At 42.5% G+C, this 25840-nt stretch overlaps 2 protein-coding genes across 4 annotated transcripts in view; both read right to left on the bottom strand.

The window, feature by feature from the left end:
• Positions 1 to 6554, bottom strand: part of LIMS1 (LIM zinc finger domain containing 1) — a 77772-nt gene extending 71218 nt beyond the window's left edge. Inside the window, exon 1 of the mRNA XM_061997282.1 lies at positions 6389 to 6554. Coding sequence (XP_061853266.1) covers positions 6389 to 6426 — 38 coding nt within the window. The 5' untranslated portion in view covers positions 6427 to 6554. The remainder of the gene's footprint in view (positions 1 to 6388) is intronic.
• A 9432-nt stretch (positions 6555 to 15986) lies between these two features.
• Positions 15987 to 25840, bottom strand: part of GCC2 (GRIP and coiled-coil domain containing 2) — a 31054-nt gene continuing 21200 nt past the window's right edge. For 2 of the 3 annotated variants that reach the window (XM_061997312.1, XM_061997322.1), the window contains exons 19-23: positions 24328 to 24545; positions 22708 to 22902; positions 21795 to 21934; positions 20720 to 20921; positions 18380 to 19663 (exon numbers count right to left, since the gene is read on the bottom strand). In XM_061997312.1, the coding sequence (XP_061853296.1) occupies positions 19593 to 19663; positions 20720 to 20921; positions 21795 to 21934; positions 22708 to 22902; positions 24328 to 24545 (826 nt within the window). In that variant the 3' untranslated portion in view covers positions 18380 to 19592. Of the gene's footprint in view, positions 18307 to 18379; positions 19664 to 20719; positions 20922 to 21794; positions 21935 to 22707; positions 22903 to 24327; positions 24546 to 25840 lie in introns of those variants that run through there. The other variant, XR_009818824.1, reaches the window with a different exon arrangement.

Here is a 25840-nt window from a genome sequence, read left to right on the forward strand (position 1 = left end):
AGCTCTTGCTCCATTTTTCTTCTGGGCAGTACAAGTGCATATAAGCAGCGTGCAGTTCCTCTGGGACTTGATAGCAATGGCTGAAGCAAGCCCCTGGGCCCCTTCAGATTATGAGGTCCGTGCCACACCAACATATGCTACATAGATTTAAACAGACATCGATGTGTTGTTATTTTCCATGCTCTTTCTAAGCATAATCCATGTGTTACAGGGATGGGACATGAGGTCTCCTTCATCTGAATCCTCTGAAAGTGAATTTCAGAAAACTAGTTCTGTGGCAACCACAACCAAACCACTGGCAAGGTGACATTCCTTCAGTCAGGGCTGTAGGACGGGACAAGAGGCTGCAGAAAGAATGTACTGAAGTGTGCTCTCAACAGAAAGTAATCCTTCTTGAACAATCTGCAAGCAAACGATGTCTCTCCCAGTGCAATGGAGTGTAGATGTGCCCCTTCCCAACACTGCACCCAGGCAGTCCCCAGCCCTGATCTGGACCACCACCAAACACTGATTCTTCCTTCTTTAGATCTCCAGCAGCTCCTCACAGGACCTCACCTTTAATATCGCTCTCTGAGGCCACAAGTAAATGACCCAGGCACAAATACACGCTTCTGCTGAAATGGGTAATTCCACCTTTCCCACATCTGTCCCCTCTGATATCATCACCACCCACAAGACGAAGGATTTAATCCAGATCAAGACAAACTCAGTTTAAACTTTATATATCTACCAATCTCTCTTGCCATGGGTTTTCAGCTGGCTCAAGTCCCCTGTGTCAGCAAAAGAAACGTTGGGGGACGGGTGCTGACTCCAGTCAGTTGCAGCACAATCAATCTCTGGTAATCATTGCCTGTGAGAAGAGCATCACTAGCATGATCCAGAGATGGTCTGTCCTGCTTTGTAACACCAGCCAGAGCTGGGTCTGGGAGATGATCGCTGTCAAGTGAATCTCAGCCCATTTACCAGCAGACCTTGGCAAAAATAAATGACTTAATCCAGCACAAATGTTCCTCTCTGCACCAAAACACAAGTCTATCCTGCTACCAATGTAGTACAGAAGCACATTTGCAAAGCTACAAACCAAAATATGTGCCTATTTGCAAGTGTTTCTTCATAATGGATGATTCACCAAAAATCAGAAGGTTTTGCAAGCAGAGGCTGCTGGTGCTGATTCAGCCCTGAATCTGCAGAGGCCGCCTTTCACCCGACAGCGCCGGCTGGCAGCCCGCACCACTCTGCCTGCCAAGCTGTATTTTTCATTCCCAAATCAGAAGTGGAGGGCACCAGGAAACACCAAGGGAGGACTTGCGAATGCCGTGGCTCGGGAAGATGAGAGGCTAGCAGGTGCTCCCTTGTCCTCATCGGGGAGCACTCAGCCCCAGCGAGAATGGCCAAGCCCTTGCAAAGAGCCCTCACAAAGCGTCGAGGCCTCATCTCCCTCTCCCTGGGTGGATTTGAAACGATTCCTCTATGTGGTTTTCTCTCTCCACATCAATCCCACAGCTGCTGCATGTCAGCGTAGGGTCTGGATGAAAGCCACTCTGCCATGTTGCTGCCTCCCAAACAGTTGCTGGTGTTACTGCATGGCTTTGCTGTGGTCTTTCCCAGTGCCCCCAGTTATGTTAAAACATTATTAATACAGCAAACCCTCATGATTCTGAGCAAAAGTTTCCCCATGCTGCTCTGGCCACCAAGGAAACACTCATAAAAACATCCTAGTGTCTTAGTTTCTCAGACTATCCACACCATCTCCCCATCCACAACGTGAGCAATAAACCCCACGGTTTTAACGCTACCATTCTCACCAGTTTGGCTTTTACTGAGTCAAAAGCCCATCTACCAGTGTGTTCTCAGTTCTTAACTTTTCAATGCAACCAGTGATTGAAACAACACTAAATGCACAGAGTGACCTAAGACTTACCTTCTTATCAAGCTCTGTAGTAGTGGCTCGTGGGGTTTTTTAATGAGTTAAAAACTGATGAAACAGGGATGCTCAGAGCTGGAATATGGGACTATTTATTTAAAATATAAGGAAAAGTAACATGAAAAACAGAGCATAAAACCTCATCCTGGGCGCTTCCCACGCATCCTAGACTACTCCAAGCTATGTCACTTTTGCACAGGAATGTGGTTTCAGACTGCAGACAAGAAGGTCTACTTTGCCCACACACAGTTTGTAACTGGGCGCACCATCAGCTTTTGCCCACTGGACCTTGCTGACTCTCTCCAGGTGCTAGGATTCATCAAAGTGTTTCACAGAAAGTGTTATTAGGGTACACAAAATCAGACAAGGAAATCACAGTACCTTGACTTCTTTTTGTTTTGTTTTTTTTTAATTCTCTCTGCTTAAAAACCATAAGTAAGCATATTCATAAAGACTTAGACACGGCAGGAAGGGAAATGCTGAAGTAATTGCAAAGGTGTGTCCCAATTTAAAGAAAAATATTAACTGCAGGGCACAGTCTCCTGCTATGTTTCCTCTAGTTGTCAGATTGAATTATGACCTTCCCATCCTTTCACCCTTTCTTCATCAACACCCGTGCTTCTGCACAAGCTGTAAGGGCAACATGCACTGTAACACACCCCTAAAATGACAAGGACAGCAGACCACATAAATGGCTGCTTGATTCATGCTATGGATAGCTTATACAAGGGAAGGCTTTGGCTATCAAAACATGACTGTCAGTTTGATTTTCCTTATCAGCACCTGCCATCACATGCCTGAAGTGAGTAACTTCCCCACCAGCTATCAAGCTGCTTTTAGCACAGCTAATACTTAAAGACTCACAATACTGAAAAGCAGCAAGAGACTGAATTTTGCTACCGAGTGAAAAACCTTTAAACCAGGCTTTGGAGGAAAACAAAACACTGATGAATCAGGATGTCTAACCTAACACACTTAGCACAAAGCCACAACTGCAGGAGCTAAAAAGCATGCCTTAAGTACTTCAATAATAAATATTTTATTGCAACTTGAAAAATAATTTGTTAACTGTGCAAACCACCCTCTGTATATTGCGGGCCATTAACAGTTCCCCTGCAGAAACTGTATGGAGCCAGTTCTAACAAAAAGACCTGTGCATTCCAAGTGAGGTCAAAATACAGAATCACATTTAGCTTCTAATTTATGGAGTTCCCTATCACAGCCAGTTACGCTATGAAGTGCCCATATTTTTAAGCTTCACAGCCTACAGTGTAAAAGGAGCTGTAAATCCAATGATCTCTGCTAGTTTTTCAATCGTAGTTATGCTTTGAATAAAGAGGAGCTTTCTTTGTTCAGTATTTTACTGCATGTTGGCCTATGTTTATTGCTACAAAGAGCAACTCAAGTTTGTGCTAGGAAACTAGAAAAGTTCAAGATAAAAACTGCCAGATAATGTTTTTCTCTGAACCATACAAGCAACTTCTTCCAACACCACCACATCAAGATGAGTTCAGCACAACCTGCTGGAAAAGCTGCCCACAAAACTCGACATTTACAAAGCAAGCAGGCATTGGGATGACCAGCTCTCAGCCCCGAGCAGCACACCCAGCAATCCTGAAAGACAGATCATTACCCAGCATTGAGCCAGCTACAAGGCACACTGCAGATCCCTCCCTGCTCAAACTCTTCACCTCCAGGGCTGTCCGTTCTCCCCAGTCTGATGATGAGACAGCTGTGCCTCAGGTAACAGGCATTCAAGTTACAGCCCCAGCCTACAAGTTCCTTTAATTGCAAAACAAAAGCCGCAGCAGTGACTAGAGTTCAAAAAGCCTCCACAAAGGGGGGGGCCGTGGTAAAGTTAAAAACAAGAGTATTTCCTAGAACAAAAAACAACCCCATCTACACACCTGCTGACCACATGTTTGCTGCTTTTCCACGTACTAAATCTGGAGAGAAACCTCAAGTCATTCTTTCCTTCTCTGTTTTCTCCCCCAAAACTCTGTAAATCAGACCAAAAACTCAAGATTCAAAATCCCTTTGGAGTTTCAGCCTGTGGAAGCCTTTGCGATCATCTTTTATTTTGTTAAACACTTGTACTTTTAATGCATTCCACCCGGCAAGAATTGAAACAAGAAAATGCACCAATTCTTCATTTCCTTTCTTTGCATTTTACCAAATCAGAATGTATCTTACACTAACGTTTCCCTTTCATTTCATTCTGACCTCAACAGATTGGAATCATCTAAAGAAAACCCCCTCAGCCAGATGTCTTGCAACAGCCTTGCCTGAAGGAGCTGACCCTGCAGCCTCTCCTCACCATACTGCCCTGACAGGCAATCAGCACTCCTGGACCCAGCCAGAAGCTCCCTCAAGCCACGCTTCTTCAAAGAGCCAACTGCACAGCAGCTTCACCCCCTGAACCACAGCACAGCCCCTTGTCCTCAATACAACAATTCACCCAAAAAAAGTGGTAAGAAGAGAAGCAAGGAGGAGGCCAGCCAATTTAGGCAAGCAGCCCTATGTACAGCCGTTGCTGGGGGAGAGTTCATACTCAGAGCACAACAGCAGTGGTGGGGTGTCAGGTTGACTTTCAATTGCAGGAGGATTTTCTTGGCCAGGAGACAGCAGTGCTGGTCCCTGCTGCCAAGCAAGGATGCTCTTGCTGCCAGACGTACCCCCAGAAAGGCCACTTCACTGTCACCACTGCTTCCCTGGATGAGCCAGTCACCTGCCTGCCCACTGTGGGATGCACCACGTGCACTTCACCCTGAAGAAGCTCCCCATAGACAGCTTTGAGTGAGGTGGGCTCCCACCAGAGAGCTCTGCTACCTCATCTCAGCAAGTTTCTGCAAGCATCGGCTCTAGCCTGACTTTGTCCCAAAATTTCTCAGCGTGCCAGGGGTGTAGCCTAGTTCATATCCTGGGAAGCATGTACCAGCAGGGCAGCTGGCCCGCTCCCTGACTTCAGCACAACAGATGCCAAGTATGTAATTGCTGTATTTACATGGACCAGCAGGCTCTGCAGTGGAGCTGAAGCACCTGTGCGGGGCTGAATGACGCGCAGATCCTTGCAGTTGCGAGAGATTCATGCTCACAGCACAAATACTGACAACACAGCCACTTTAGGGAATGCAGAAAGGTGCCTGGACTGGAAGCACCTGTCACCCACCAAGAAAGCAAACAACTGAAGAAAACCAGGTATCTTCATACAGACACCTAAGTCATCTTAGCAAGTTTCTCAGCATGTGGCTGTACCACAGTTAGACCTAAAGCTGGTCAAGACTAGTGAGATCCTGCTGCTTCCTCTCCCACATCCTTCGAGGCAAGAGGGGTGCTGACCCGTGGAGTGGAGTTGGCTCAGCATTCCAGCTGGCCACATGCCAGCACAAGGTGCCACCACAGTAGCCCTGACTCGGCCTGACTGTGGAGAAAAGCTGTGGCAGGAGCAGAAGCATGGTGCACAGCTAGAGGAACTCACAGTAGAAATAAGGTGTAGGAAAGGCAGTCTTTAGCTTTTAGTCACTAAAGTCTGTGAGTGCCTGAACATGCAGCCCATGCCAGATACAAAATCCGTTTTTCCTTCCCTCAGCCCCAAATTTCAACATATTGGTGCCACGTTTGCCAAGTGCTTTAATTAGGGACATTGCTTCCCAAGGAACAACTACAACGGGTGAGGCTTTGGCACGCTGGGTGGTTAGTAGAACAGCCTTTGCTTTCCCTCACTCATCTCCATTAACCTTTCCGTAAGATACTACTCAGTAACTGGGGTATGTATAAAGCTACACAAACTCACCACATAAATACCCGAGATTATTTAGTACCACACGTTTAAGAATAACCACCTCCCTCAGGAACAAGACACCTTTTAATGCCGAGGGCAGTAAACCACGCTCACGCTCCCTTCAAAGCGTGTCAGCACCGAGTTTTGTATATAAGTCCCACTTGGTGGACACAAAAGCTGCCGTGATGCTCCCCGCGTGAATGTAACGCCGAAGGGGTGACAGAAGAGTGAAGGTGTTGCTGCCGTGCCCGTTGCTGCCGTCTGCGGTTCGGCATGGCCACGGTGCTGCCGGGGAGAAGGGGAAAGTTCCCTCGTGACACAAAAACTTCACGAGGCGAGGCGGAGGCACACCTGCACGGCCGCAAAGCCCCTCCGCAGGACCCCAAAACCGCACCGCCCGCCCAAGAGACCATCCCAGCGCCAGTTCCCATCCGCCGGGCCCCCGTGCCGCCGCCCTCCGCCCGCACGGCGCGGCGCCGCGGCCGCCCGCCTCCCGATCGGAGGAGCAGGGGTGGGGAGCGACTTCCACGGGGCACCGCGGAAGGGGGATTCAAGCAAGCGGGCAGCAGCCGGTGACAGCGGCCCGGCCGCGCCGAGACAAAGCGCCGCCCTCACCTCAGCGGCAGCCGCCCGCCGCGGGAGGCGGGACGGGACGGGGCGGGCGGCCCCCGCGCCTCTCCTACCTGTTACAGTTCATCCCCGCCGCCGCCACCCCCAGCATCCCGCCGGCGGCTGCTGCTCCGACGTGCCGTGCCGTCCCGCTGCCCGCCGCTCCCGCCGAGCGCCAGCCGCCGCCGGGAGGAGCCACGCCAGGCGGCGGTAATGGCGCTGGGCCGCCGCTCCGCCGCCGCTGTGGGGCGCGCTCCGCCCGCGCCGCCGCTGGGCTCGGCGCCGCGTGCCGCAGGCAGGCCGCACCGCGCCCCGCCCCGGCCCGGCCCGAGCACCGCGCGAGCAGCCCCCGCCCGCCGGCGGACGCGTCCCGCCGCTGAGGGAGGGGCGTTCCCGCCAAGTGCTGGGCGATCGCGTGCGGCCGCCACACGCGGGGACTTGCATCTCAGGTCAGCTAGGGAACGCACAGGCCCGGAGGTGCGGCGGCAGTCACGGAGTCATGGAATCATTTCGGTTGGAAAAAGACCTTTAAGATCATCGAGTCCAACCACTAACCTCACACTGCCAAGCCCATCACTAAACCCTGTCCCTCAGCGCCTTATCAGTGTGTCTTTTAAATATCTCTAGGGACGGTGACTCCACCATCTCACTGGGCAGCCTTTGCCAGTGTCTTAACAACTCTTCTTTCTACTGTCCAATCTAAACGTCCCCTGGTGCAACTTGAGCCTATTTCCTCTTGTCCTATTCATTACTGGAGAGAAGAGACCGACTCCTACCTCTCTACAACTCCTGTCTCCACTCACCATCTTCCAGAAAACATCCCCAGTTCCCTCAGCTGCACCTCATCAGACTTTTTCTCCAGACCCTTCACCAGCTTCGTTGCCTGTCTCTGGACACACTCCAGCACCTCAATGTCTTTCTTGTAGTGAGGGGCCCAAAACTGAACACAGTATTCAAGGTGCAGCCTCACCAGTGCAGAGTACAGCAGAACAATCACTTCCTTGCTCCTGCTGGCCACACCATTGTTGATACAAGCCAGGATGCCATTGGCTTTCTTAGCCACCTGGGCACACTGCTGGCTCATGTTCAGCCAGCTGTGGTCCAGCACCTCCAGGTCCTTTCCCTCCAGACAGCTTTCCAGCCACACATCCCCAAGCCTGTAGCATTGCATGGGGTTGCTGTGGCTCAGGTGCAGCACTCAGCCTAGTTGAACCTCATACAATTTTGGTTTGTTTTTTTAAATGTTAAGCAGACAAAACGTGTTACATGGTACATGCAGGGAGCTCCCGGGGAGCCAGGCTGGGGGAGGTGGCACTTGCAGCCCAGCTGGCAACAAGCTGCACACTCTGTTCAAGCCTTGGGGCAGTGCTGTCAGAAGGCCCTGCAGAAGTATGTGAAGGAGATGCTTGAAGGCGTCTGTCACTGTTTTTTTCCCAGAACAAAAAATTGCTGTCACAATTCCAAGAATTTGTACTCTACCTTACATGTGGTATTCTTTCCAGTGAGAGAGTGAGCGCCTCACCTGAAGGCACCAAATATGTTTAGGTGGGTATTTGCCAGAGCAGGATTCCATTTTTAATTGCCATTATTTACTAACATGCAGTCATGTGAGGAAAGGTCAACACATCCCTCAGGTTCAGCAGCTTTCTTTAGAAAGTAAGTACAAGTAAGTAAACTTCAACACTAGAGCAGCCAAACCTGAAAGCAAAGGCCCTGCTTTACTTGGAGAAAGGCAATCTTAACTCCAAACCTTACAAATTTCAGAGACTTAGGGACAAATGAAAAGATTGTTGTAGAAAATGCAGGGTTGTTAAGCCATCTGTGTAGTTGCCCATTATCCTCCTTAATATCAGAACAAGGAACTGACGTGGTGAAATGAACAATGCAGACATTTAACTTCCAGGATTATGGAGCTCTCTATGTAGCTCCAAGAAGACAATATGCTCAAGGAATAGATTAAGCTAGTGAAAATCAGCATAGGCAGGTACAAGAGAATAGACAAGTAATGACTGACAGGACAAGAGGAAATGGCCTCAGGTTGCACTGGGGGAGGTTAGATTAGATATTAGGACAAACTTCTTCATGAAAAGGGTTGTTAAATACTGGAACAGGCTGCTCAGGGAGGTGGTGGAATCACCATCCCTGGAGATAGTTAAAAGTCTCCTGGCCAACAAACTAAGCAACATCCAGGGCTACATAGGTAGCCTATGGCTGTGGAAGATGAAAGTCAGATTCTACTGCTGTGATCTGCAATACTTTACCATATTCATAAACTTAGCAAAGACATGCCTAGTAGACCAAAAAAAAAAAACCAAACCACCCAATAAGGCACTAGATGACATTTGACTTGGGCCATTTTCTGTGTATTTCATTACTGCAAAGTCTCAGAAACAAGATATTTTTTGTTTTGTTTTTTTTTTTAGTTATTATTTCATTCAGGATGTTTACCACAAGAAATCACTTAATTTACCCAATTTTGAAAGGCAGCTTTTTTGAAAGAAGTATTCTTGGTTGACTCCAGCAATCACAAAACAAAACCAACTCTCCAAAATCAGTAAAGGGCCTTAGCTACAACTCTAAGTCCTTACTGATGTGTAACTTTGGGAACATCTCCTTCAGGTCAGAAAAAGAGGCAGATGTTATTAATATGCAATTAGTTGCAATTACCAGTGTAACCCTTCCCGGAACTGTGTACTGTGGAAACAATGCCTGGGGTGCAGTGCAGTATCACTATTAAATCCCAGACAGATCTAGCAATGGTATTGATTAACACCAAATGGCAAGGCTCCACCTTGGGAAATCTCCTTACTAGAATAAGAAAGCTGTAAGAACTGGCAGGAAGTTACAACTGTCAGGAGTAAAACTTTTGGCCACTTTTTGTCCTCTGAATTCTTGAAGTTGTGCTACATGGTAGTAGATCTGGTAGTGTCTTAAAATGGCTAGAGAAGTATCTGAATGCCTTTCTACTCTCTTTTCTAAATCATAATAATTCTTATGCTAGGTAATTCAGCTCTACAGTTGGACATGATGATCTTAAAGGTCTTTTCCAAGCTAAATGATTTGATGATTCTATATCAGACAGTAATTAGGACTACATGAACATCTACTTCAGTATCCATTAGGACCAGGAAACTAATGTAAACTTTCTGTACTGTAATTCACAAAAGATATTTGAAGGCTATTCCCCAAGCATGGTTCTGGACAGAACTACAACTGTAAAAACACAAAGACATCAGACCATGGCACTGTTTACTTATTTGGGCATTCACTCCTTGGCACAGTTCAGTTTTGCTGCAAAAGTTCAGGAATGCAAATAAAACAAAATTTCAGCATCACAGGGAATATGTATTTCAGCATCATGAAGGATATGTCTGGAAAAGGAAAGGAAAGGGATGGTATGCCAGAACAGGAGGATGTGATTCTTCCCCTCTACTTAGCACTGACGAGGCCATACCTGTGTCCCATTATGGGATCCCCAGTACCAAAGACAAGGACATACCAGAGAGAGCCCATGAAAGGGCCACTAAGGTTTAGGATTAAGTGAATGCCACATCTTTTATATAAGGAGAGGCAGAGAGCTGTGACTGTTCAGCCTGGAGAAGAGAAGGCTCAGTGTATATTAATACCTGTGTAATACCTGTATATTAATACCTCAGTGTATTAATACCAGTGTATATTAATACCTGAAAAGGGAGGGTCCAGAGAAGATGGACCCAGGCTCTTTTCAGCGGTGCCCAGCGACAGGACCAGAGGCAATCGGCCCAAACCTGAAACACAGAAAGTGCCCTCTGAACATCAGGAAACACTACTGTCAGGTGACTCAGAACAGGCTTGCCCAGGAGTCTCCATCCTTGAAGACAGTCAAAAACTGCATGGACATGGTTCTGGGTCGCTGACCCAAGGCAGCTTGAGGTGGGGGGGTCGGACAAGATGAGCTATAGAGGTGTCTGCCAACCTTAACCAGTCTGCGAGTCTGTCAAAAAAACAAACTAAAACAGACACCTCCTTCCTGACAAAAAACACTCATGTGAATGAGCCTGTCAGCAGAGCTTCCTTGTATCATTCTGTGCTATTTGAAGGTAATAGCGCCCTTTTGTTTTTTTCTAATCAGCTTTGGGCAGTCTGCCATTAATTATAAGCAGCTTCAAGAATGTCTTTAATTAGCTTCAGTTAACTCTGCAAGGATCTGGGGGCCTGCCCCATAGCCTGTTCTCCTGGGGAGCTAAGCCCAGCTGAAGAGCTGAACCTCTGACCAGCACAGCCTGCCATGGAGGGAGGTGGCTGGGCAGACGTGCAACTACCAGGGCAGCAAACTCCAAAACAGTAAATTCTGGAAATAATTAACAGACAGCACCAGCCAACAAGCACAGCCGTTATGGTCCTTCCTTTACAGAGCACAGTAACAGATTTAATGGCAAATGAATTGCACCATGTGGAGCTTTCCAGTGCTTTCAAAGATGACAGCCTTAGAGCCCTGTCTGCTAGCAATGTAATAGCAAAGTAGCACAAGCATTCACAAAGGGTGGGAGAGCTTCCCCCAAGCGCCTACGGATGCCAGACACTAAGTACTAGCAGCTTTTGGAAGGGCTGTACCAAGAACAGCCCGCAATTCAGTTTCACAGATTGCCTCCCTCGGCTCTGTACCTTACAGCAACTTCAGGCTCTGATTTACATTTTTGTCGTGTCTTGCTGTACAACAGAAATAATAATTCTTAATTCTTATTAATTCTGCATTACATGGTATTAGAGCATGCTGGTGTTCTAACTGACTTGTAACATTCAGTCCAGAGTACTTAGGCAAATAAATAGGATTCACAAACACACACTGCAAACTCAAAAGAAAATAAAAAGGGAGTCTTTCCAGTGTAATGAAAGGCTACTGTTTTCTTCCTATGTAGTTTTTAAAAAATATGGTAATCTGCCTAGTTATTTCTCCTTACAAACTCATCACATAGTTAAACATTTGACTGTTAAATGTACTTGGCATTGGGAGGAGAAGTGCCATTATCCCCAGCAGACAAGTGAGGAAACAGAGAAATTGAAATTAAATTCACAAAGGAAGTGTGCAGCAAAGCAGGGACTTAAGACTCTGCATCTACAGACCAGCATCTTAATCACAGAATTCATGTATTTTTTTTTCATTTCCCCCCCTCCCATCTCTCCCTGTTAGACTAGAGCGAAAAGCAGTTTTAAGTAGGCATATGCTTTTTATGTTCCATTTCCAGAGCACTTTAAGTCTTCTACCATTGTTGAAATGCCAACATATAGCAGTGCAGCTGGCAGTGGTAGAAGTGATAGTGCAACTCCTTCACCTATTCAGAACTATACACAGTATCAGCTTTGCTGATGCCAAACGCAACCATTATTGTAGGCCCAGAGAAGAAGTGAGAAAGGAAGGGTTATTGTGGAGAGAGACAAGAAAAAAGCTGCTTGGTGAGAGGCCACCTGTCTTGATGATCAACAATGTCAGCACATTTGCATCAAGTTCTTTTTCTTTGCCAGAAAAAAATGTTTTTCAGTTTTTCCATAGTCATATGAAGAGACCTGAATAGGGAACTTCCAGCTGTTTGCTGTAGCTTTTGCTTTCTCCCAGAACCTCATGCAACCACAGATGGTACATTCTTCCTCATCTTGACTCTGAATGCCTGTTAACATAGCAGCGCTGCGGTTGCTTACCTTAATATAATCAATGGATTTCAACTGTAAACTGTGTCAGTGTTCTTGTCATACCTCCAAAGCTATGAAGTTAAAGCAACAACATGGGAAACCTTTACCATTTAAGAATGAATAATTTCTGAACACAGGATGTCCAGCTAAGTTTTCCTAGCAAAACTGTTAATGCATTCAAGCAAAGAATTATTTAGGTTTCACATTATTGTTGAGCATTAATGACTATTCACAACTCATAGAATCATAGAAGGGTAGGAGTTGGAAGGGACCTTTAGAGATCATCTAGTCTGATCCTCCTGCAGAAGCAGGTCCACCTAGATCAGGCCACACAGGAACATGTCCAGGTGGGTCTTGAAGACCTCCGAGGAAGGAGACTCCACAACCCCTCTGGGCAGCCTGTGCCAGGGCTCCCTCACCCTCACAGTGAAATAGTTTTTCCTGATATTTAAGTGGAACTTTTTGTGTTCCAGCTTCATCCCATTACCCCTTGTCCTGTTGCTAGATACCGTAGATAAAAGGGACCATTCTATGATTCTATGTCCCAATCTCCCGATACCCACCATTTATGTACTCGTAAATATTAATGAGATCCCCATTTTTACTCAGTTGTAAAAACAAATTTTCACCACTATCTGATCTCCATAAAAATCTTTGCTATTTTTAAAAATAGTATATACTTTACTCAGAATACTAGCAAGCTTGTTTTAGCAGTCATCTTGATGTCCTTATAAAAGCAAAGTCAAATTGCCCCTTCATGCACTTTAAACACGTCTAGTGTATTTGGCTTCATCTTTTCTTGGAAGATGGAAGGAAATTGTGCAAGAACAGGGATATAACTTTTACAAATCATTCTCAAATCCTTGCACAATTATCATTAGAATTACATATTTAGCAGCATGGTCATAGTAATGGCTAAAATAAAAAAGCTTACGGCAGCACCACAAAGCAGGTACTTTGAAAATGACTTTTAGCAATCATAGTATTTTGCTCACATGTTTTATTTAAGCTTTCATGCCACTTGCATATAATGGAGGAATGCAGAGATTTCTCCATAGCAATGTTTATTTTTAGCAATGCTTTAAAAAAAAAAAAATCAGGGCATCTATTCCAAACTGAAAGCTTAGTCTACAGCAATAGATAAAGCTATAAAAAGAGTTAATTTAATACACAAGCCATCCTTTCAGTTCATCAGGCTACTCTCACGAAGCTCCACCTATCATAAAAAACAAACCTCTCCCTGAGCCACCCCACATTCCTAACCCACGCATCAGAAATAGTTGTTCAAAGCCATCACTGTTCAACTGCAGAAGGTAGGAAACAAATCTGACAGCAAATGGTGCTGATGAGCTCTGTCCTTTACCACATGTGGACCATATTTTAGCACAAGCATCCCTGGCTATTGCATGATTACTGGTATCACGACTGGGGAGGAAAGGTGTCATCGCTCAATGACAACAATTTGAGGCAATCAGTTAAGAATTACCTGTTGATTATTTTGTGTGGTTATTTGGATGGTTTTTCTAATGTCAGTATTCTGAGGTCCTCCAGAGAGAGGACATGTCACACAAGCAGCACAGAAGCTGCTCAAATACCTTGGGATAATTAAGAGGGAGAACAAACAAGTTCCAACTCAATTAAAATAATTTAAGTCTGTCATTGTTCTGTCTTAAGCTTTTTGTTGCTGCAATTTCCATCCTTCACAGAATGCTACAAACCCTATTATTACCTGAGTTCTCTGAAAATCCTCCTCCTGCAAGAAAAGTACAATAGATCTTCTGTCCTCCACCGCTCTGCAAACAACTGGTATAACCAGCTTCCAAGGCCCTGTGGGGGAAAGTTAGGGCAGGGGCAGAGAGCCACTACTTCAGGTATAGCAGGAGATGTGTGTGTTTTTATTGCCTCCAGCTGCTTCTCCCTCCGCTCTTCCAGAGGCTGTAGACCTCTGCCCATGGACAAGAGTGACCACTCATCTGTCCCCCTGCAAAGACTGGAACTTCACTTAGATGGCTGCTGCAGCTCCAGCTTTAAAGTAAATGCTGTGACTGCTTGCAAGAGGAACATTAAGTAGTCTGTGTAAATATTTGGATGCTAAAAGCCAAAATGATACATATGATTGGCCTTCTCCCTTCTTGGCAAAAGCACTGCTGAGCATCAGCAACTTAACTCTGCAAGAGGGAATAATGACAGTAAAACAGTACTTAGGTAAAAGCCTTTTTAAGGAGTTCTGTAATGGTTCTTACTTTTGAGATGTTCTGTAGACGGTAAGAGATCCAAGAACCATGTACCTCCTCTCCGGAAACATTCTGAGTGTTCTCAAAAAAAGCTTCGATTTTCAAGCAATTAAGATTCCAGATGAAACAATAAAAACCCCTTAAATACAGCTGCCATTCAATGTCTATCAATTTAAAACACTTTGAAAGGCCATTATGAGAGGGTTGGGACTGTGCCCGTGCCCCAAATAGCACATTGTTTTTTTATACTGATTACCTTTACCTTGGATTCTTAAGAAGCCTGCAGGCATTCAACTGGCAAAAGGAGTGGACAATTTGCTCATACCAAAGTGGACTGAATGGTCAGAGCAGTAACAGATACACATTTTTCTACTGTTTCACTGTCCTTGGCCTGCATGATTCAGTCCAGCCTTTATCCTCGTCATGAGCCCAAGGAACACAGGTTCAGAGCTTCACAGAATCACAGGATCTCAAGGGTTAGAAGGAACCTCAAAAGATCATCTAATTCAACCCCACTATGAGAGCAGGACCACCTAGAGCAGGTCACACAGGAACTCGTTCAAGTGGCTTTTGAATGTCTCCAGAGAAGGAGACTCCACAACCCATTTGGGCAGCCTGTGCCAGTGCTCTGTCATCCTCACAGTGAAGAAATTCTTCCTTGTGTTCCTTTGGAATCTCTTGTGCTCCAGCTTGTACCCATTGTCCCTTGTCCTATCATTAGACATCATTGAGAAGAGCCTGGCTCCATCTTCCTGACACCCACTCTTTACGTATTTGTAAAAATGAGGTCACCCCTCAGTCTCCTCTTCTGCAAGCTAAAGAGCCCCAGCTCCCTCAGCCTTTCATCGTAAGGGAGATGCTCCACTCCCTTTCATCACCTTTGTGGCCCTGCACTGAACCCTCTCCAGCAGCTCCCCGTCCTTCCTGAAATGCCCTTCTCATCCCTGCAAGACAATGTGATAAATTTTAGATGGAAAGGTAGGTTATTATTTCCCTTCCCCATAGCATATATATATACATTTACATCAAAGCTGTTAGAAACTGACTTCAAAGATCAGGTTTTATTTTTTATCTTTTATATTAATTTCTTTTGTCAACTTCTTTTTGCAATTTATCATCCCCTCTCTGACCACATATCTGCGTAAACACAGCCTAACAAAAAGTGGGCGGCAAGAAACACACCAAGCTCTCCCTTAAGCCAACCAATCAACCACACATCTCTTCACTCACAGAGCATCTAATCTGTGTGCTAGGACAACTGTGCAGTTGCAGAAAAATTATCACAGGGAATTAGGGAAGAGCAGCTCATTATGTCCTCCTCGAAGCTGAGTGCTATTTGGAAGGAGTGATGACTTAGAAAGTGGCTAGTACTTAAAAATACTAAGTGCAATCCTTCTAACTTGCACATTAATGCCTCCTGCATCCCTCCTCTCCTTCACTTCAGGCATTGTCAGATTGTTGGTGACAGTTGAGAAACATATTTGAAGTAATTTAAATGAGTCTTTTTTGGGAAAAAAGGTATTTGTTTTCCTAAAAACCCCCATAACAAGCTAGTTCTTTTTTCATTCATCCAAAAGTATCAATCACTGTTGTTGTGTTCTAAAGACTGCAGATATCATTACCAGATCCATAAAATCTTCTCTTTGACACTAAATAGCCCCTTGTTTTCTACTTTACACCCGAGTAGCATTTTCTCAGGTAAGAGCAGGCGTTCAGGGAAAAAAAAGGCACTCTGTTCAGTAAAGGTGAATTTTATTGAAGTGATGGCCACATGAAAAGGCCAAAGACATCTTTCCAACAAAAACACTTATCTATTCAGACTAGCAATTCTGAAATTACTACAACAAATATATTTTTATCTCTTCATACATTTGGTTTCTCAGCTTGTGGGTAGTAACTGCTATTTGCAAGGCTCCTAAATGAGATATTTTCACAGTACCAGTAATAGTAGAACTAACAAGTAGTGGAGGAATTATTGGTGCACTGGGTGAAGCTAAGGCATAAGCCAAGGAAGGATAGGTCGTTAAGCTTCCTTCACAGCCACTTAGCATAAACTGAGGAGAGTTTTTAAGTGAGCATCCACAATTTCAGGATACATTGTCTGTATTAAAGCAGAAGGATGGAGGGCAATAGCAAGCCAAAGAAGATTTAAATATAGAAAATAATCTAACCCTGTATTCTCCTAATTACACCTTAAGGAGGGAGGGCCATGAAAGGAAAAAAGCAACTCTACTCTCCAATGTATCACATCTAACATGGGTTCCCTTTGGCCATCAAGAACCCCAGATCCAACTGGCCACATCTACACTACAGCCTGAGAAGCTCAGGTCTTCACATCTTTCAACTGGAACACACTTTGCTTGGACAGATGAGTCTCCCTTCTGGGAAACAAGAACATGTAAGGCACATGCCCTGCTTCAAAGTTAGCAAAGGTAGTTAAAAATGCAGCCACAGTGCACACTCCTGGGAACTCTGAATCACTTACCTTTTTGATTTTTTTAATTAATATATACTCTGCATAGTGACAGTAGTCTCTTCCCCTTTCTGGCTTTTTTGTTTTTCTTAAATATGCCCTCCTTAGGCCTGAGCCGAAGGCAGGCTGATAGAAGAGGAGTGAAAATTGGTCCTAAGCTTGTAAACTCTTTGGGCAGGGGTTACATTTTCTGGGAAACATCCTAACAAATATGACACTGTAAAGAAAACAAACAAACAAAAGAACCAGAAAACAAAGTCAGCACAGTGCTCTTCCAAAAGAGAGCACCACAGTATATCAAGAAGCAGCAGTACTAGTTAAAACTTCAAAATGCTTTTTGAAAGCAAATCACAGCTACAATGCTGTACATTACAATTGCAAATATATGACATATAAAAAGTTTTCTATCCAAAATAATCCTGCTTCCAGTCGACATTCTTCTATGCCATTTACTGCAAGTGCATATTAAACTTTGATACATTTGCTTACAGACAGTTTATTGCCACAGAGGTAAGTTCTGGCAATCTTAGCAACAGAACACACTTTAGTAGCAGTTATTAAAATATTTTTACATTAATTAAGATCTTACTCTTCCATTATAAAAAAAATATAGTAATGCAAGTTGTCCACTACATTCGTAAGTACAATACTTGAGTTTTACTAAAACCAGTGAGCATGCAACTCAGACTTGAAAGAAGTCAATAAGCAACTGGTATGTAATACAGCCAGCGATATCTGTTACTTGCATACATTTATTCACAGCTTACAATGTTAAATAATCTAGAGTTCTGAAATATGTGCAGTTTCAAAGTAGCTTGTCATAGCTCTTTAGCAATAGCTGAGCAGGGATCGTGCAGAAGAGGCTAAACCAGGTCTGCTGCAAACTGAGTTCAAACTAAGTAAGACAAAGTTGTACCCTTCCACTCATGTGCTTCCACTGCTAAAAATCACAGCGGGAGAATGACTTGCACTTATTTTTATGCATGTTGCAAATCTCTCCTGTTGCTGTGTTTTGGCATCCTTTCAAGCGACATTAACCAAAACTAAATCAATAAGGACTTGGAATTCAACATCCAAGATCTGCAGCAAATCTTGAATGCTGAAGATATGGCAATAATTTCAAAAGCAAATGCAAGAAAGCCTAAATGTAGCCTCATGTTTGTTGAATACATTTCCAAGCTCCAGATGCCTAAAAGGCTCATCCCCATACTACTATTTGTCAGTTCTGTGACCCGAAAGTCCACAGAAAATGTTTTCACTGGTAGCACAAACTGCAGATTCCGGTTAAAACACGGAGTGAGGAAGGGAAGAAAAGATGAAAAAAGAAAAAAAGAGAGATGATGCTTAAAGATTGTAGAAAGAAAATAAGGTCTGTTGGCTTTGTTGATTGTATACTGAAATATATGCAAGAAACAATAAATTAAACCAAAAGCACAGTTACTGAACAGTTTATTCTCAATATGTGCTACCTTTCTGCTGTTCTTACGTTCAGGTTCATCTCAGCCCCGAATAAGGCAATATTAAAGGAATGAGCATCATTTCCTCAGCGCCTCAACTAAGATAGATAGGAAAGGAAGATGACTGTTTCATATTGATATGTATACCAGGCAATGATTCTCTGTAAAACAACACAGAGAGCATGAAAATGAGTGAAAAAGATGGAAAGACTCTGGTTGAAAGATAAGCAGAGCTTAAAAGCATGTTTGCATTTTAATAACTTACAAATAAATTAAGGTGGTGAAAGGCAGTATGGGCTATAAAGGGAAAAAGAAGACTGAAGCTAAAAAATAGGAGCTCTGTTGATAATAAAAGTAGCAGTTCTATAGCAGAGATTTCTTTTTCTTGAAGGAAACCAAACATTCTGTGGAATAACCTGGAACAGTGTTTAATCTCATCTGTGCAAAAGATTTGTGCACGGGTGTGCAAACCCAGAGAACTGAGATAATGGCACAACATCTTAAATCATTAGAACATTTAAAAGACGTATCCATTGCCAAAAGCTCTGCCAGAAGTTATTGTCAGGTGTTAGGCCTATGAACACAGATTCTTCCTTTAGTGTCTTCACTATGACTAAGTCAGTATGAGTAGGCTGTTCATCTAAGTAAAGTTTCTTCCTGGTCTTGAACACAAACTTCCAACCTCAGGGTAATAAGCTGTAGCTTAAGTCCTTTCTCCAAAACATTCAGCTCACCACCTCTGACTCTTGGAGTACTATCCCTGGGCTTCCATAGATGCCACTAATCTCTACTACAGTACCATGCCCCGATGTGCCATTATCACCCTCTACATTTTGTGGACCATTGACTTCATACTTTCAACCCAGCTTTTGGAAAAAAACCCCAAAATCAAACAACAACATCATAAAACCCCAAAACTAAAGCTTCAGTCAAAGCAGAAAATGTCCTTTCAGTTTCATAATGATCTCATGTTTTTCCAGCATCACCAAAGAAGAAATAACTCAACTTTGATTTCTTCATGGTGCACAGAATAACACTAAGATTAAGGACTTGATGTGAAAGAAACTGTAAACACTTCAAAATACTTCAAGTCCAAAGTCTAGTTATTCCAGTCACTATATTATATCAAGATTTTAAACCGATATCAAAAGGGTCATCAAAGGTTTGTCAAATTCTGTTTCCAAGCAATTTGCATTTGTCACTTCTCATTAAACTTCTGATCATCAGCTTTAATATTTACAAGAGGAACAGTTCACTTCTGTCAGAGCATAATACAGGACAGCCTATCACAGAGCTACTGAGGGCTTCTTTCTTAGAAGAGCCTAATAAGCTGAAAATAACACAAATAAAAACCTGTAGTTCAATACTACAACACCAACAGATTCTTCTGCATTCTTCTTTTCTTGCAGCTTTGGAATGTGTTTAAAGATTCAGCGTTTTTGCTGTCTCATCGAAGTCCTGACCAGCTGTGGAGGTATGAAGCCCACCCAGAGGGTCGGGAGCTACTCTCTTCCTCACCTGAAGATGGAAGAAAAACATACTTAACTCAGTTTATTACATTAGACTTTGCATGACCTTGTAAACTTGTTCAGGAGGTAACATTCAATACTCGCTCTTTGGTCGCCATAGATATGTTAAGGGATTTTATCACCAGGATAACTTTATTTTGGGTATTTAAGGATGTTTTAGAGACACTGTTTATTATCTTTCTCCACAAACATCCAACTGGTGTTTTTTCAAAGTGCCAGAAGAACATAAAAATGCTGTGGACTTACTTTACATCTCATCTTTCCAAATGCAAAGCCTATCATGGAATGCAGTACTTTGCCATTTCCCTTGCTTATGTGATTTTAGTCACGAGTTTTAAGTACTTACATATACACACAGTACTTATTCTTTATATTAATTTTGAAATGAAGTATAGGTCAGTTGCTAATGAAGTACAAGAACCTACAGACTGTCATTGAGAAGGAACAAACAATACCATAGGAAGTGTTTTTAAGGGGACAAATGCTCAGAGGACTTGAAGTGGAGCCAGAACATTATTATACAGTCAGCTCTTGGGTTAATTTATTGCAAAAGCTTAACTCTCCTTGGTTTTTTTTAAGCAAAAAGGATATTTTCTTGATGAGGTTTTTAACGTTAATGTATTGAAACTAATATTAGATCTGCAGTACTGCCTTGAAAGGATCACTTTAATTATCTTTCCAGAACATGTGCCAACAAAGTAATTAATTTAATATCAACCTCTTAAGGTCCCTTTGATAGAAATCTTTAACTCTACTTAAAACATGAATACATTACATTTTTACAACTTACTATCATCTTCCTAAAGTGTGTGTGTTTCAGTAGAAGTTATATTTTTCTTTATTTAAATTTTTAGTGTTTGTTCTGTTTCCTGAAAACTGAATACTAACTTCTCAACAGAGTGAAATGGTTTTCTTGCTAGCTCACTGGCATGCTGCTAAGCTTCGTTTTTCCAGAGCTCTACATTAAAAAAACAAAGCACGGAATTTCATGCCTCTTTATTTGCATTTTTCCTTTTTTTGCCACTATGATTTGAACAGGACCTACCTTGGGCAATTGCAACTAGCTTCCCCTTCTCTTCAGGGCTGAGTTGCAACATAGTGTCTATTACTGGGAGCAGCCTTTCTTTCTCACTTCCTGATTTTAGAAATATGAACTGCAATAGAACATTCTTCAAGTATTCTAGATTAGCCACAGACTTTTCTCTCTCTTGATTTCTTTCCAGTCTTCTTATTTCATTCTTCAGAAGCTGCAGACGAAGGGGGAAAAAAACAGCAATACTGTTTGCTTCATATAATGAGCAATTGAATCAAGGTCTTTTGGAAAGCTGAAGAGCAAATTACGCATCTCGCTTCGAGAAGAATGATGTGTGCCTTAGCAACATATTCTGGACAAAAATACAGTGAAAACTGAACACATGATAATGTTGTCCAGAATAATTTTTTATTGATAAAAAATACCCTTTTTTGACAAAATCTGTGCAGTGGTTATAATGATATCTGGTACTAACTATTCAGTTTCAGTGATAAGGAGTCGAACCATTAAATTAGCAATGTGGATCAAAGATTTAACAATATTAGCATTCATTAAGAAACATTTTATAAAAGCTTTGCATGTTTATAGAATATATGAACTTCAAAAAAATTGTCATGAAACTCAAGGAGGTACAATCAAATCAAACCAAACTTTTTAAGTACATGAATCTCTAAACATGTACCTTCTTTTAACTTAGACAGCTAAAACAGGTTACAGAAAGAGAAACCAGACAATGCTTCCCTTGGGATTTATTGCTTTTATCTAAATGAGAACAGTAAAGTCACTTTAGTAAACATTAAACTACCAAATTCTTGATGTTTCTTTTTTTTTGTAGCAGCTTCTACTCTCCTCCACCTCCACCCCCCAACCTGGAAAATGCAAGGAAGAAAACCCCAAAACCTGAAGTTCACTCTGGAAGCACTAGATAATTAGTCTGGTGGAATAAAAGCCCATCCAACATTAAGTTTTGCAACACCAAATTTTTATAGACTGAGGTTCTATGAAACATATTTTGTGTTAAATATTTGGTCTAAGAAACAGACCATGGAAAATAGAGCTGCCCCACACTGCATGCATGCCTGCTGACCTTTATTTGTTCCATTAGGATCGCATTGGTTGCTTCTGATTCACGAAGTAATTCATTCAAGTGATCGGCGCTCTTGGCTGTCGTGTTTAGTTTCTGAATCAGTTCATCCTTGGTGAGTTCTGTTTGCCACTGAGGCGGTTCTGCAGTGAGTTGGAAAAGAAAATTGAGAGTAGGAAAACACATTTGCATCTACTTTATATGAATTTAACATTAGGACTTGATTAATATAGCTTCTTAGAAACCAAACACACGCAAATATAGACTGCAAAATTAACAGGCATCACTGCTGCATGCTTGGTTTGGGATATAGGTTTGTATATATACTAGAAGTTGATTTACAAATTGGTTTTAATTTACCCCTTGTTTCCTACACATCGATGTAGACTTTCAACAGTTCTCCATGATGCGTTCATTAGATTTTAAGAACACTATTAGATGCTACCAGGTATTTCTGGGCTATTTAGGAGGACTTTCAGTAAGAACATTGTTCTTCATCTTGTTTTTAATCTTCCTAGAAAAAATTATCAATAAGTTCCTGTTCTAATAAGCCACAGAAGATGAACAGACATTTTATCCTTTCATTAGTGAGACTCAAATTAGCACTTAATTTTCTCTAGTACAGACTAACATAGAATACAATGAGTTCTGTAACTATTCAGTGACTTGCCAGTCCAGTCTTTTCGCCTTAGAAAACATGACATCCTTAAAACCTGTAGCCATGTTTGATTGTTAGTCTTTACTCAAGGACAAAACTCCTACAGAATTTCACAAGACTATAAGCTCAGTGGCACTTAAGCAGACTTGTGTCTTTCACCTCTAAGCATGAAAACACAACATTCTCAGATATTTTGAGGGCACAAGGCTCGTCAACTTATGCAAGCAAGAGCTTCAGAAAGCTGCATGTTCTACCTACCAAGTTTTGCTTCTGGAGAGTTCAAAAGTTGCTCCAAGGATGGTACATAGGTGCTGGCTGAAGAGACAGACTCTGTGTCCGTTGTTTCCATACCTTCTCCCTCTTCCCTAGCTATGGTGTGCACATCGAGAGCAGGAAGGTCAGTGCTTCGCCGTTCTCTTAAGTTCTTTGTTGCTGGATTTGAAACAGCTGGACCTGAAAGATACTTACTGATGTTTCATCAGAATGAAGTTGGTAGGGCTATTTCATACATGTGACTGTCTCAGATTGGAGAGCAGTATATAAAATAGTCTTAAAAAAGCATAGGAAGGAAAAATGAAGAAAAGAGATAAAACCAGATACACAAATAACACTTAGAATAGAAAACACAACCTTCATCTCCTAACGACCACTGTCATCAATACCTGTTTCTTCTAAATCCAAACTTGATTGATCATTTTTATTTCAGTTGCTATGAAATCCTCATAAAACACTCCTTGGATATGTGTGGTAGCTATAACGGGAGCATCAAATATTTTTAATGCAAAACAGAATGAGCTTTGCTTTCAACTGGTCTGGTGGGAGGTGTAAATTCTTCTGTTTTAATGCTGTGGGCACTACCCTGCTGCTTCAGTAACATGGAAAGAGTAACTTCTTAAACTGATACTGCTGCTTGGCAAATGTCTAACTACATCCTAATTAGTAATTTACAGATACAAAAATAGCACTTGAACACAGTAAATTCTCAATTAGAAGACGGATAAAATAGCAAGTATACCAATAACATAGCAGAAACAGCTTTCATATAGCCTTTTCTTTAGTTTTACCCCTGATTCTGGAAGCAGAGTTCCAGTATGCTCCAAAATCTGAGACACACTGTTAGGAAGAGTAGCATATATTTACAGAGTAATTTCCTTCCATCTGTCTGACAATGCAAGCACTGTAAAAGAGACAATAGTGATGCAGATTCTAGAAGACAACAGAATAGTTCCAGTTGGAAGTGATCTGCAAGGACCAGCCAGTCCAGCTGCCCAACCACTTCATGGCTGACCAAAAGAGCCAAAGCATGTTATTAGGGGCAATTTCCAAATGCCTCTTAAGCACTGAGAGGCTTGGGGCACTGACCGCATCACTAGGAAGCCTGTTCCAGTGCCTGACCATGCTCTTGGTAAAGAATTGCTTCCCTATATCCAGTGTAAACCTCCCCCAGGACAGCTTTGAGCCATTCCCACACATCCTCTCACTGGATCCCAGAAAGAAGAGCGCTCATAACCTCCCTCTCCATGTTCCCTCCTCAGAAAGGTGGAGAGAGCAATGAAGTCATCCTCCAGCCTTCTTTTCCCTAAACTAGATAAACCCAAAGGCCTCAGCTGCTCCTCATAGGACATGCTTTCCAGCCCTTTCACCAGCTTTGTTGCCCTCCTCTGGATGCATTCAAGAACCTTTAAGATTCTGAAGGGACAGTAATAACAAAGACCTTATGTGGTATTGGTGGATTGATACGGCATGCTGCAGATTCTCCAGAAAAAAAATTTCTGGTCTATTACAGAACCACACATCATAGGCATGCTTTAGATTCTGAGGCAGATACACAAATTTGTATCTAACCCAAAAAAGCCTGGTTTTATGACCGAAAGTTACCTCTAGTGCTTGGTTCACTCTTGAGTTGGAAGAGTTGAGCTTCTACTCTAGACAGTTGCTGCTGAAGTGTCTCCACTGTCTTCCTGTGCTCTTCTTGCAGGTTCCTGACTTGATCTCTGAAATTGTTCCGGAGGGCTTCATTCTGGGCTGTCAGCTGACTCAAAGTCTGGGCATGCTCTGTTTTCATCACCATGTTCTCAGACTGTATTGTGCAGAGCCTGAAAGCCAGCATATATGCAAACCGTAAGAAACAAAAGGCAAAACCACTGTCACGTTTACACTTCAATATTCTTAGAATTTAAAGTAGTTTTCAGTTTTCATGTGAATGATTATCTTAGAAAAGCTGTGCAATTTTTTTCCATTTCAATTCCTCTTTTCACAAGGAAAAACTAAGACTGAAAAAGTTACACTTATTAGCTATTGTATGAATAAATTATATAAACACTTCATTTCTATTTGAGAACACAAAATTCAGACATCTTTGGGAAATATCAAAAGTATTATAGACATTGTGGTCTAAACATCCAAAAGTTCCACTTAAATAGAAGAAAAAGCTATTTCACTGTGAGGGTGAGGGAGCCCTGGCACAGGCTGCCCAGAGGGGTTGTGGAGTTTCCCTCCTTGGAGGTCTTCAAGACCTGCCTGGACATGTTCCTATGTGACCTGATCTAGGTGAACCTGCTTCTGCAGGGGGTTTGGTCTAGATGATCTCTAAAGGTCCCTTCCAACCCTACCATTCTATGATTCTGTGATTCTAAGATATTCTAAAAGTACAACATCACCGTGTCATACAGGGCTCGGCACTCATACTCCATGTCCTTTAACATTTATTTACCAAACACTTGTGCAGGACTTCTGAAAACAGAAAGTTGCTAAGAAGCTACATTTATTTTTTTTTTTTAAGCTTCAATTTTCAGTACAAAAGAGGATAGAAGATTGTAGTTGATAGCAAGAAAATTTGTACTGGCACGCCAATTGTACTTGGCTTGGAAGCGCTCCAGAAGCACGACAAAACTGTCACAAGCAATTAAACAAGTGCATGTATGGAAAGACTAAGCATAGGACTTGCCCTTATAAGCACACAGTGAAGAAGGACATCATTTATTTGATCACTATGAATCATCATGTGGCTATCAGGAAAAGATAAAACATACAAAATAGTGACAAGAAGTCAATTGTTCCTAATACTAAGCTGTAATTCCTATTTTTTTTGTGAACTTCTCTATATTCTAAAGAGAAAAGACAACAAGCAAGTACCTTTCTTGAAGAGCTGAAATATCGTGCTATTACATCCTATAAATATTCTATTTTTTTAATAGGAAACATCTACGAAATTTAGTTGCATAGTCTAACAAAAATGTAGTACTGAGCATTACTTAAAAACAGTCAACATACTTAAAAATGTCAGTTTAATAATCTGAGAGGTAACAGGTAGAAAGCTTGCAGAATTCTCAAATTCCTTCATCAGCTGCTACTTTATTTCAACTGCTGAAACTCTGAAGGCTCGTGAAAA

This window comes from Colius striatus, chromosome 1, assembly GCF_028858725.1.
Source record: "Colius striatus isolate bColStr4 chromosome 1, bColStr4.1.hap1, whole genome shotgun sequence".
NCBI lineage: Eukaryota > Metazoa > Chordata > Aves > Coliiformes > Coliidae > Colius > Colius striatus.